Consider the following 12351-nt stretch of genomic DNA (forward strand, 5'->3'; position numbering starts at 1 on the left):
CAAAGAAAAAGAAGGCCCGCCCCTTCAGCTCAGGCCGACGGATCTCCTCGAACGCACCTTCTTCGATTGCGTTCGTCACCCTCACCTGCGCGGGCGGGCGGGCGCGCGCGCCTGCTTCGCTAAATCACGTCAATGCTTTATTGAGGCATTTTAGCATCATTTCAATCACCAAGATGCTCACAATAGGCATTTCGTTTCAACTTACTTGAAGGATTTATTACTTTACAAAAAAAATGCGCCCCTCTTTGTTTATTTGTTTTAGTTTTGATGTATAATTTATTTTCATGAATTACTTTTTTCTTTCTTTTATGAATAAGATTTTGTATAACTGTGAATTTTTGTCTGACAAAGTATTTTTAATTTGAGTTCATTAATTATTTTAAAACATTAATATTAAAATGTATATGATATTATCTTTTTATTTTCTTTCATCGAATGTTCTCGTTATATTGCCAGACAAGTAGAAGCTACGTTATCATTCTTTGCTATTCTTTTCCTTTTGTGTATTTTCTTTGATTTAATACTCCAACGTTTTTGAAATGTCATTTTGTATATTTTTATGATTCTGCTTATGTACCTATCTTGCTGTCCAATAAATCAAATATTAGGACAAAGCTGTTGTTAAATTTTGATCAAATTATTGAGCGAAACATTGCCATCTTTAGAAAGACAGGTTTGCATTGGGCACATGTTCGGAATAGTTTGTATTTTTGTATTGATGTCAATGACATGTGCAAAAGCTTCTTGTTTTTAAAAATACCGACAATCCGATTTTTACCTTTCAAAATTCATGTCATCGACTTAATATCATTAACGTTCAATAACGATGTGACGAAATATGAACTTTACAATCCGAATGTCTGCCTCTTTTCTTGAAGTACGTACTAAATGACATTCACTCGGTTGTATTCATTTCTGCTGCACTATTCACTATTTTTAAAGCTGAAAAATGAACAAATAATGTTTGCAGGCTTGTTTTGTGTGCAAGATAGCGCCTCCAAGTGGACGAGCCACGTACTTCAGCGCTTGTTTTTTGTATAGATAATTGTGTTAAATTACAATTATATTACAAACATATTATAGCATCATGTTGGACATGCATATTTTCTCAAAAGTGCTGCCTGCACTACTAGAGTTGAGGTTCCACGTCGTCTATTGCCAATATATTTTTGAAAGGTACTGCACGTTGCGTTTCCTTCTTTATTATTAATTATGAATAATTAATATTATTTTGTAAAGATAATTTAATCCGCGCTAGGAGTTATTTGACAGTTTCCAGGTGAATTAGGTCGTGGGGAACAGCAGATGAGTTTCAGAAGTGGTGGTCAAAAGACAGCAAGAGAGGGGTGGGTGCAGTACAACATGTTTCCCGCAGAGGGCGCCAATGCTATATAGTTGAGTATTCTATGACTGTTTCGGTCCTCTCATAAGTCAGTTTGTGATATTCGATGTTCAATAGTGTTAAAATAGGAGAGTGTATCATGAAAGCTGCCAAGGAAATAGTCAATAAAAATAAAAGTAAATAAAAAATGTCAAACTGCTTTAACTTTAACTCCATTTCTAGGACAAATAATTCAATAGTGACAGCCCTATTTCTTATTATTACTTTATGGCCTCCCTACTAAGTGACAAAAATAAAAATATCCTGTGAGTTTTGAGTTTCAGTGGAAAAAGACAAGTAATTGACAACTGGGGTATCCCTTTAATATTTGACAGGCCATAATGACAACATGTAGTATATGGTCAATAAGTGTAACGTTTGGCGCAATTTTGGAAACTTTGTATTGTTTGCACTGGCATCCCACTCACGATTATACATATGCATTAATATGTTATCGACACCATGGTTATCAAATTAGGCTCTTAGTTTAGCATTGCTATAGTGTGTTATTAGTTCAACTATCTCTGACAACATAAACATCGGATGCAACATTATGCGAACATCCATCCACACAACGCCCAAAAAGCCATCGTCTTTCAGCAGTTTCAACACATTTACACAAACAGGCACACGTACGCGCACATTGTCGAAAGGAGAGAACACTCGAAAAGTGTGTTGTGTTGCGTTGCGTTTTTCCCATCAGTCAGAGAAGCGAGCGTTCCAGACAATGAGGTGGAATACAAAAAGAACAATTTGATTACATTTCGGACCGTTTTTAAAGACTCTTAAAGGAGACGGCAACCGTTTTGTTTACTGTACACGTTAAATACAATAAAAAATAGTGACGCAAGGTTCCGTCTTTACCCTATCAGGCAAAAGAAATGAAATACAGAGGCCTGAAAAGGTCAGAGCAGTTTAGCTTCTTTTCCTTGAAAAATGGTCATTTAATTTATGACCCTTTTGATCTTGCGTGGGAGGAAACCCTCGAGTGACATTAAACATGTCACAAAATAAAACAAAAGACAGTTTGCCCTTTCCCTCATGCTTTGACTGGCAGCAGACGCAGTGACAATGACGCAAACAAAATGGTAAAGATCAGGTGTGTAACGTTATGGGTTTTTTTTTTGTGATAACACAAGATTGTGACTAAAAATTCTGATTTTATCAATATTTACTCAAATTTCTCGACAATTTCTTGTACATAAAAACATTTTTCATGTTATCTCATAAGGCTTTTTTTTTTTTTGATGAAAAAAAAAAAGCTTTATAATATTACACGTCAAAAAAATCAGACTAAAACTGCAACTGCGTCTCGCGTGGCCGAGGCATCAGGGAAGGATCGCGATTCATTTGGCTTTGATTTCTGCGTAACTGCTGCTGCTGTCGTCCCCCCTCCCCGGCGCTCCCTCCCTGGACCCACCCAGCTCCAGAGCGGCGTAGTTTAGCTCTCGCCTCTCAAAGCTTGCCAAAGAGCTTGCAGGTTGGAAATCCCCGTCTTCTCCCTGTGGCACCAACAAAAACAATTTGTTTGACTTTTTTTGGTTGGAGTGGGCATTTGACGTTTTGCTTGCAAAGTGGCAATTTAAATATTTGGATCCATTTTTATAGACTGATGAACTTTATTCTATAATAACATGAAAATAAAATTGGATTATTCCAATAAAAAACATACTTTGGGATAAAATTATTACATTTTAAAGATACATTACAAAACCATACTTTATGAGAAAAAAAATGCATACATTTCCAAGAACAAATCTGTATGTTTTGTATCTTTAATCTGTTTAATTCTAAGCACTATTTTGTGTGTATAGTCACCAGAAGACTACCAAATGACTACTGGCTATTTATTGCATGCAACATCAAGAAGTTAATACATAGTTATTGGTGGGACAAGGAGACTTGAGACATGTTAGGCGGGCAAGGATGGACGTTAGCCATGAGGCAGCAGCCATGCAGACGACACTTTGGCGTCGAAAATCAACCCAGAACGGCGTACAGAATACAAAAGCGGCTATGCCAGGATGTGCGGATCGCTGGGACTAAGGAACCTTACCGTGCTCTCCTCTAGAATGGAGTTAAACTTTGAGCCCAACAGCTCTGTCTTAAGCTGTGCAGGAGTTAAGGGAGAGAAAAAACAGACAGACAGACAGACAGACAGACAGAAGAAGGGGGAGAATAAAACGCAGAGAAGCGATGAAAGCAAGAGAAAAACAGTGCCTTTCCAAAAGGTTCATGGTTGGGGTGAGAGCTCTCGCCACGTGGAAAGCGGGCCGGGGGCGACAATGACGACGACGACGACAGCTAGTTTGACTTAACATCTTACTTCGCGTCATCGTGAGAGTCATCATCATGTCTCACCACTTTCTTCCTCAGATTTTGTTTGTCCTTCTTGACTGCGCTGTAGTACAAAGCGGGGTTCTCCAGGACCACGTCCTGCCTAGGGATGCCATTCTCTCTGGGATGGAGGGGAAGGGAGGGGCGGAGTCACATTGTCAGACTCGGACCTCGACGCTAAAATGCAAAGCCTGGGCATCCATTTTAAAAGGACAAGTGCCGTCGGGTTACGCTGGCTGGGTGATGCGGTTATGCCGTTAGTCGCGGAGGGGAAATTGTCAATGGTGATTTTTTTTTTTTTTAATTTGAGGCAGGGTCCGAATAAAGCAATTTAGTTTGTTTGTTTTTTTTTTAGAAAAGGTTGCGTGAAGGATACAAAAGCTGCGTAAGAGCAGGGAATCATGCCTGCAGAATAGTAAACAGATAAGGGGTGTAACGATCTGCCAAAAAAAACAAGAGTGTACTGAGAAATTTGAAGGCCTTTACCGTGACACCCCTTTGGATCTTTTTCAACCAGGAAGCAGACATCCAAGGATTTGATACTCACATCCCCGCCAATCACTCTTTCACACAAGTGGCGTCAGTGCGTTTTAGAATGGATGACGAGGCTTAAGTGTTTCCTTGGTTTTCCTTTTTTTTTTTTTTTTTTTTTTTACATCTCTTGTGGTTTATCCTCCGGTACTCACTTCTTATTGTTTTGGCCCACGTATCTCACTGCCGCGATGATGAAGGCGATGACCGCCACGCCGCCGATTGTGCCCACAATAACGGCCATGAGGTACTTCTCTGGAAAGCCAGACAGAATTACCACGATATTCCCCCATTGAAAGAAAGTGAAAGTGTACGACTCACTCTCTTGCTGTAGCTCCAGGAGAACGCTATCTCTGCCGTACATGTTGGAGATGCTGCAGTGGACGTTGACGGCGGGGCCGCCGTTGCTGGCCCGCTCGCCCTTCTCTCGCAGTTTGATCATGCCCGTGGACGTCTGGCCGTCCGTGTGCGTGTAGAAGTTGTAGCGGCCCTCCGTCTCGTTGATGGTGATGTTCAAGTCGGGCAGGTAAAACTCGATGGTGGGCTCGGGGTTCCCCGAAGCTATGCAGACGCATTGCACGCCCTCCCGCACTACTGTGCATTTGGACTCGTCCAGAAGGATTGGAGCATCTAGCAGGGCGTGGAAATACCCAGTTAGTTCCCCAGAAAACATCAGAGGAAAACCAACCATTTTTCTACTCACACTCCACAGTGATGTTCAGGGAGCTGCTGGCACGGCCGTGCTCGTTCTCAGCCAGGCAGCGGTATTGGCCGTCACCCTGCGGTGTGATGTCCTCAAGCTCCAGCACGGACAACTCATCAGCGGTGATGGTGCCCACCAGTTCGCCGTCCTTTAGCCAGGTGAGGGTAGGCGGCGGGCTTCCCTGAGTGCTGCAGTGCAGCGTCAGCGAGGAGCCCGCCTGCACAGTCAAGGAGTCGTTGACGATAGGTTCGCGGGGAGGGTCTGGGAACAGAAAGTTGGCGGCAGGTCAGATTGACCTTGGAAAATGTCAACAAATCAGGCCTCTGGTCTTGCTGAGAAATTGAACAGGAGGCAACCAAACTCACACTTGACGGCTAAGTAGAGTGACGTATTCATGGCGCCGTAGCCGTTGTCGCCAATGCAGGTGTAGACGCCCTCCTCTGCCGGCGTCACGTCATCTAATGTGAGCGACAGGTTGGACGCAGTGTCCCACAGCAGTTCCTGGTCTCCAAACTTCCAGGAAATCCTGGCAGGCGGGTTACTGTCCACTTCACAGTGTAGGGTCACCGAGCTGCCTTCCATCACCTCCGAGGAGACGTTCACCCACACTGAACGCGGAGCGTCTGGTCGGACACAAAGACAATGTTGCCCTTTATCAGACATTGAGATTATAGTACATACTCATTTTTGAAATGACCTCAAATGTTTTGTCTATGGACGGTCACTTGATTTATGAGTAATTTTCTTCTCTTTTTGCTGTCTCAAGTGCAAAACACTAGAGTATGTCCTTGAACCAAATTCCTACTGGGAACTTTGGCGCCATCTGGTGGCATTTTAAAGCATTACAGAAAGAGGTGTTTCTCAGGAGACATTGCGCCTGCCACAAAGAGAAATATTTTTGGCTTAAATTCATATGAAGAGCACCTCATTAAATGATCTTTCCATGTTGATGCTATAGATTGCCCCCAAAAATGTTCATGAGTGAAATCCACAATTGATAAGCGAGAAGCGCAATTGCAGGGACATGCGCTGGCAGTTTCATACTTACATTTGATGTCCAGAGAGACCAGCCTTTCATAGACCAGCGTGGTGTTGGGGTAGTACACCCTGCAGCCCAGCAGCTGGCCATTGTGCACCGGCCTGGGGGTGAACACCAATGTGCTGGATTGCACGGCGGTGTTGCCCTCCTCAATGTAGTCGGAGCTGAATTCGGGGTCGGGCAGGTAATCCGTGTACATCCACTGGATCTCGGGGTTCATGTCGGGGCAGTTGTCGGGGGCGTAGCAAGTCAGTGTCAAGCTCTCGTCGCTCACGATCTCATCCGGAACGTCGATGTTGGGTTGTTCTAATGGAAGAGCAGCATTACGCTTTGACTTGATGCGGTGATACATTCATCTCTAACCTTAATCATCAATTTATTATGTGCGTCTTACCCAGAACTTTAAGATCAGCAAAATCCGGGAAGGTGTACACGTTGGCCCCGCCGAGATCAGCGCGAAAGTAGTATCTCCCCGAGTGCTCCGGTCCGACATTGTTGATGAGCAGCGTGCAATTCTTCTGCTGAAGGTCACCCAGCATCCTGGTGCGACCCTTGTAGCTCTCGTGCACCACGTCCGTGCGGGTCTTGAACACCACCGGCGGGAAGAGCTGCGGGTAGGGATTGCCGTAGTACCAGATGCCGTGGACGCCGCGGTACGGCCTGACGCCCGACGGGTACATGAAGGTGCACTGGATGACCACGCAGGTGTTGGTCATAGCCGAGATGTCCCGCGGCACCCAAACGTTCCACTGGGAGCTGACATCTGAAATATATACACTATGTGATTCCCGATCTCACTGCTGCCCTCAAGTGGCAATTAATGGAACTGCCATTTGATGATAAATGCTAAGCGGCAGCTCACTTTTTGGGGCTAAAGGTCAACATTAATAGCTATTCAGTGCCAGTGAGTCTGACTCGTCAGGTCACGTGACCCCTGAACACAAGAAAACTATATTCTTGACCGTTTTGACTTTCAAAGCATTTCTTACCATTGATAATTAGCAGTAGCGATAAGAACAGCGTCAAGCACCACATGGCGTCCACTCCACACCTCTGGATCACACAAATAGTTCGTTTTAACACGTGCATCATCACCATGTGAGGAAAAAAAAGACATTGCAAATGTCACCGGCGTGAGTCACTTCCGCCATCTCACACTCAAGTTTCTGAAGCTTTGGTGATATCTTGCCATACCTTGGGAATTGTGATGATTCAAAGCAAAGAGCTGTTTCACAGGAAAAGGGGGTCCACTGGTGGGTGTTTGCTCACACCCAGATGGCTTGACAACTTTCTTCTCTACAAAAATAGAGGTAATATGTTCGAATCACAGAGAAGTCAATATACAACGGCGATGGAGAGGTCTTTTCCCATCACTTAAGGATTTAACATGAATCCCATTTTAACTATCACTGATAGAGCTTCGCGCACAGCATGACATCATAGTGGCCATTGAGTGTGTAATGGCAAAAGAAGGAAAAACGCGAGCATCAGTGAAGTCACTCGTCATCATGGCGTAAACTCGGTCAATGAAAGCCTCGTACTGTCGACGCATCACATCAGCTTTGTGTGGATTACTGACGCCGTCTGTGCTCTGCGGACCGTCAAGCGGTGGGTGCTGACGCGCTACAGCCTTACAACATTTCTGCGGGAAATGTAGTCCCGTATTGTCAAAAGTGAGTCGGATTTACGCGTGGCAGCCGCTGTGTCCAGATGGCAGGCCCGAGAGTGGAGTTTGCCATGTTGAGCTCGGATCAACAAAGCCCGGGCTATATTAGCTGTTGCTAAAAACACAATGACGTTGACAATTGTTTTCTCTTTCCCTGCGAGTGAGTGAGAACAGGCATCAAGACACACTTTAAAAAGTGTTTTATCACATTTCAATGTGTTTCATTCATTGTGTGTGGAAGGGGTAAAATGGATCAAATCCGCCCCCCTGAGATATCCGGACCCACACAATCCCGAAACTGCGTCAAGCTACGCCATCTGCACCGGGACAAAAGGCAGAGAGCCGGTCGAGTGAGTCGAGGCCGAAAGGCGGTGAGCCCCCCCCCCGGCCCCATCGTCAGCCTTCACAATGGCCTCATTGAGCGACGAACGGACAAACGAGAACATACGCTTTCCTCGTACAAACCACTTGCCTCATACCAGCCTCAGCGCCAGGCTCCTGCTCCTTCTCTCACCGGCCTCTTGTCCTCGTCCACGCTTGACCACTCTGAGATGTTGCAATTCTAGAGGGCAGAGGAACTGCCAGAGAGAAAGCCGTTAGAACATTATGTGATGGACATGATGTCATCAATAGTGTTCGAAAATGATTTTTCATTTCTACTGAGTCACATTACGGCAACATATGAAGTGTGGGCAGAATGCAGAGCTTGTTTATTTCTACGGTATGTTGAGGAACGTTTGGAAGAGTGACGGAGTCAGATCTTCCGCTTAGTTTGAAGATGGGTGGGCTAACTTCAAGTTGCAGATAAATACTGGTCCAAATCAAGGCTTAGTTGAGCGAGCGGCTCATAAATCAAACATATAAGGTCGAGTAAACTACCGAGGACGACGGGAATGCTGAGTGCCGGGAGTATTAGCATGCGGCATGCCGCTTCCCGCCTACGCTACACGCGTGTTAGCGTAAGACGCGCTAGCACGCTTGTGGGTTGCGCAGCTATGTGACCTTCCTCTTCATTCTGCCCCTGTGGCTTTTATAGCCGCCATTGTCCTGACAATGAAGCCAGTGCCAAGTGGGACATTACCACACCATCTCGCAATCTCAAAGTCGACATGAAATGATAAAAATCCAAGTTGGATAGCGAACATTGACTACGTCAGGCTTTTTATGGCTCTGCTACGTAGTACAGCCGGAAAATTGCTGGATTGCTGGATGATTGGGGAATTGGTGGATGATAAAATCTACTTCAACGTATGGAATTGCTCTTATGCCAAGAAGAACATTTTCATTGTGACTACCTCCCATCAGTGGACTTAAAAGGGACTTTGCGGAGGGTGCGAGAGAATGAAGACCTTGTGGGCACAAACACTGGACTGCCATTGTGCACCACGGCATAACTGGAGGAATTTTTTAATTAATTATTTTTTCTTCTCCGCAACAGGCCCGCTCACAGCGTGCAGTTTGCTGCCGGGCCGTGACGCAAGCTAAGAGCCCCTCGCACCCCCACCCAGACAAAAAAATACACCAGGAGCAGCAGATGGTCTTCAAGCATGACAACTCTCCCACACACACACACACACACACACACAAATGGTGAGCGGTGCCAGTCTCCAATCACTCGAGGTGCTACAGTGAAAGCTGCTAGCCCGGTATGTAGATAAGACAAGGCGAGTCATTTTACTTTGCCGTGGTTATATTTGGGAAATCCACGGCGAATGAGTCAAAATGTCAGTTTGGCATTGTTGGCGAGGACAAAACTTTGTCTATCTTTAGACGACAGAAGGTGTGCCATCTTATTTGGGAATACCGCCACGTCGTAGGAAATGTCATAGATGGGCTGACAAAACGAGCAATGCTATCCAGGTATTTGTAAGGAGAGCTACTTGGAAAATAAAATATTTTTCAAGTGGCGCTTGGTGCAAAAGCTTTGAGAAGCCCCGACAGACTGACTAGATGGTGATTTTGAGCACAGCCCCGGTGTGTTTTCGTAAAGCGTGGCCATACAGAGCATCTGAGCCGTACTTGGCAGAAAAGCGCATAACAAGAACGGAGTTGCCAATGGGCAGATGGCGACCCGTTTGGGAACGTTGCCTTCCGCTCGGAACCAAAGGGGGGTATCCGCTTCGACACACGTGAGTAAATACAAACAAAAAATGGCGCCAAGCAAGCAGACGCCCCAGGAATGGAATGGGAAGAATTTCTAACAGGAGCCACTTCTGAAGCAATTCTGAATTTGACTTCAAAAAGGTCCAACTGGATTTCTGCATCTATACTGCATATCATGCAGACCAGACCAGCATAAATCATCGGTTTCAAATTCAAACAAATGCATGCAAAATGGTAAAAAATGTTTTGGTTTGTCGACGGATAAATGATAAACACAGTAAAAGAGTTCAAGCCTAGCAGGACAGAGGCGAAATTGCACAGAGCAGACATGGAATGCAGTCTACAAGGTCTTCTGCCTAGCATAACCGTCATCACACTGACACCAAACAAAGTCTAAAGGTGACTCGCAACACAGACACAAAGGGTCGACAGATACCTGTGCACTGTAGGCGAGTTCTTTCCCTGTCACGCTGTCACGCAAAGAAGCCTGGCGCCACTCTCTGTACCAAGCCCCGGCCGGGGCCGCGCGGCCCGGCCCGGCCCCCCGACGCTATCCGCACGCCCACCACCGTGACCCCCGCATCAGCCCCCCCCTTCCCCCTAACTGTATGACAATCGCTCCTTCAGTGCGGCGGCATTGTTCGCCCCGTGCCTCGGGCATTGGCCACAAAGGGACGCACTGTATAGTATGTATTGATTTCCTGATGGAAAAAGCAAAGAGAACATTTGAATGGAGTTCACTTTTTTATTTTAAAAGATGAAATTGAAATATAATTGAACAGAAGAAAAAGGATGCAGGTTCGAAGGGTACCTGCGTCAAACACAGATTATTACTGAGCTCCGTGATTGATATTATTAGCCACGTTTTAGTTTGTATTGATAAAGCCCGGTCAATCTAGCATTATGTTAGCCTAAATAGCTTGCTAAAAATGTTTTTCTTTTCCCCTTTTACGTCTGTATAGATTTTCAGTCACGGTTATCCGCAAAGGTTTAGCAACGAGGCCTTCTCGTTTGCGGGATTTCTTGTGTTTTGTTTTTATTGTTTTTGGCCAACATAAATAATTAATTAGGCAATTATGCTATTATTATGATGCAATTTCCAGAAAGAATCTTAAGTGGGCAATTATGCCAAAATTGTCTTGCAAATATCCTGAGCGATTCTCGTCCTTTCAGATCTGCTCAATTTCAAATCTGTGAAACATTTTCGATAGCAAACTCCTATTAGATGTGCTCCGTACGACAAACAATTTCCAATGTTTACTTTATAATGCAAGACTGCCAATTTTGTGACTTAACATTGATCCGGTTTCGTGATAGAATTTTTTTTTGCAGTAAGGTCAATTTGAAATGAATTGACCTTCAAAGCAGTCATTCCCAAGGGGGCGCTAGGAACTCCAAAAGTGTACTTAACACACTATAGCAGCCTTTGTTCTTTCTGGGACTCAAGCCTGCCTGACACGGACGGCACAATACCGGAAAGTGGACGCAGAGATCACCCTCCAAACAATTCCCTTTTTCTCTTTCTGCCTGTCACCTCTTGATCACCCTTAGTTAGCGCTTTAACGTGTAGCCTTAGCATGAAACCTTAGATTATGACACGTACTCTGTAAAATTTCAATTTTTTAAAAGTACGTTTGGCGACAAATTCCCTTGTTGTCAGCCTTGTTGTGAGAGCACGATGGGGCTTACTGGACAGAACTACACACCAAGAAAGGAGCCATTGTGCCTCTGGACACTTGTGCAGACGAGAGCTATGTATGGATGGATGCCAGTTGACAGGAGAAAAATGTTGGAAGAAAACAAGAAGAATGTCCCATTCAAATGAAAAAGTTTGCCCTTTTAAGTGTGGAAGAGTGCATGTTTTGCACAAGTGCAGTGGTGGTCAACTTAGGGAGTGAGGGCCATTATGTAAGCGCTTTCAATAAGTATATCGATTTAAAAAAAAAAAAAAAGAATTACACTGATTTGCCTCATCAACTCTCGCCAATATGTGTGTATAAGATTTAAGAAATTTAGCAGTAATCAGTGTATGATAAATTTCTGCTCTCCTTTTAGCACTTTGTGTCATTGTCGAGTCAATATTTTCAAGAGTCTATGTTACAAATATATATTTATAAAAAAATAAAATGTGGGGGGGAAATACAGTATTTATTGTATTGTTATAGAAACTACATCAGTGAAATTTAACATTTATATGAAACAGTAAGTTATTGCAGCCTACAAACATGCCAAAAAGAAAATAAGGAGGCTTTCGACAGCTGATTGTATATATTGAATAAATGAGAGCTCTTACCTCATTAGCCAGAAGGGATGGATTGATGGGTGTGAGGCAGCGTCGTCGTCCTCCTCGTCTTCATCTCACTCTCTCGCTCAGAGTGATGTCATCTAGTCCGCCCACTTTCAAACGCCCTACTAGCAGTTTTAAACTCAAAATGCTTCATTTTGCTTCACAGGCTACAGAAGGATGACAATCTAGTGTACATATATGTCATGTAGATGAAGCTCATGCCAAACAATTTTTCCTAATTGGAAATTTTGAATGTAGAAATAGCCTTTAAATGTACATGCAAGGCTTTTGGTAACATCTTAAC

At 44.2% G+C, this 12351-nt stretch overlaps 1 protein-coding gene across 7 annotated transcripts; it reads right to left on the reverse strand.

Moving 5' to 3' along the window:
• Nucleotides 1-1682: 1682 nt before the first annotated feature.
• Nucleotides 1683-12336, reverse strand: mag (myelin associated glycoprotein). 7 transcript variants are annotated; one of them, XM_049729346.2, is made up of 13 exons: nt 12054-12336; nt 8137-8235; nt 7186-7287; nt 6981-7044; nt 6386-6754; nt 6001-6297; nt 5318-5575; nt 4953-5213; nt 4571-4879; nt 4405-4504; nt 3743-3839; nt 3438-3491; nt 1683-2883 (listed from the first exon to the last, which is right to left on the reverse strand). In XM_049729346.2, the coding sequence occupies exons 4-13, from the start codon at nt 7024-7026 to the stop codon at nt 2728-2730; spliced, it is 1947 nt and encodes a 648-aa protein (XP_049585303.1). In that variant the 5' UTR covers nt 7027-7044; nt 7186-7287; nt 8137-8235; nt 12054-12336; the 3' UTR covers nt 1683-2727. The 7 variants fall into 7 exon arrangements, with proteins under 7 accessions (XP_049585303.1, XP_068508164.1, XP_049585301.1 ...); XM_068652063.1 differs by having other exon boundaries at nt 8130-8235; XM_049729344.1 differs by lacking the exon at nt 12054-12336 and adding an exon at nt 10197-10333.
• Between the last annotated feature and the right edge of the window lie 15 nt (nt 12337-12351).

This window comes from Syngnathus scovelli, chromosome 9 (assembly GCF_024217435.2).
Source record: "Syngnathus scovelli strain Florida chromosome 9, RoL_Ssco_1.2, whole genome shotgun sequence".
NCBI classification, from domain to species: domain Eukaryota; kingdom Metazoa; phylum Chordata; class Actinopteri; order Syngnathiformes; family Syngnathidae; genus Syngnathus; species Syngnathus scovelli.

Bases quoted from the DNA above. Each gene is read 5' to 3' on its own strand.
- mag (XM_049729346.2), bottom strand. From the start codon at position 7,026: ATGTGGTGCTTGACGCTGTTCTTATCGCTACTGCTAATTATCAATG. The intron at 3,492-3,742 runs GTGAGACATGAT...ACTCCTGCACAG, and splicing joins AAAATCTGAGGAAGAAAGTG to CTTAAGACAGAGCTGTTGGG. The intron at 2,884-3,437 runs GTAAGGTTCCTT...TTGGTGCCACAG, and splicing joins CCATTCTAGAGGAGAGCACG to GGAGAAGACGGGGATTTCCA.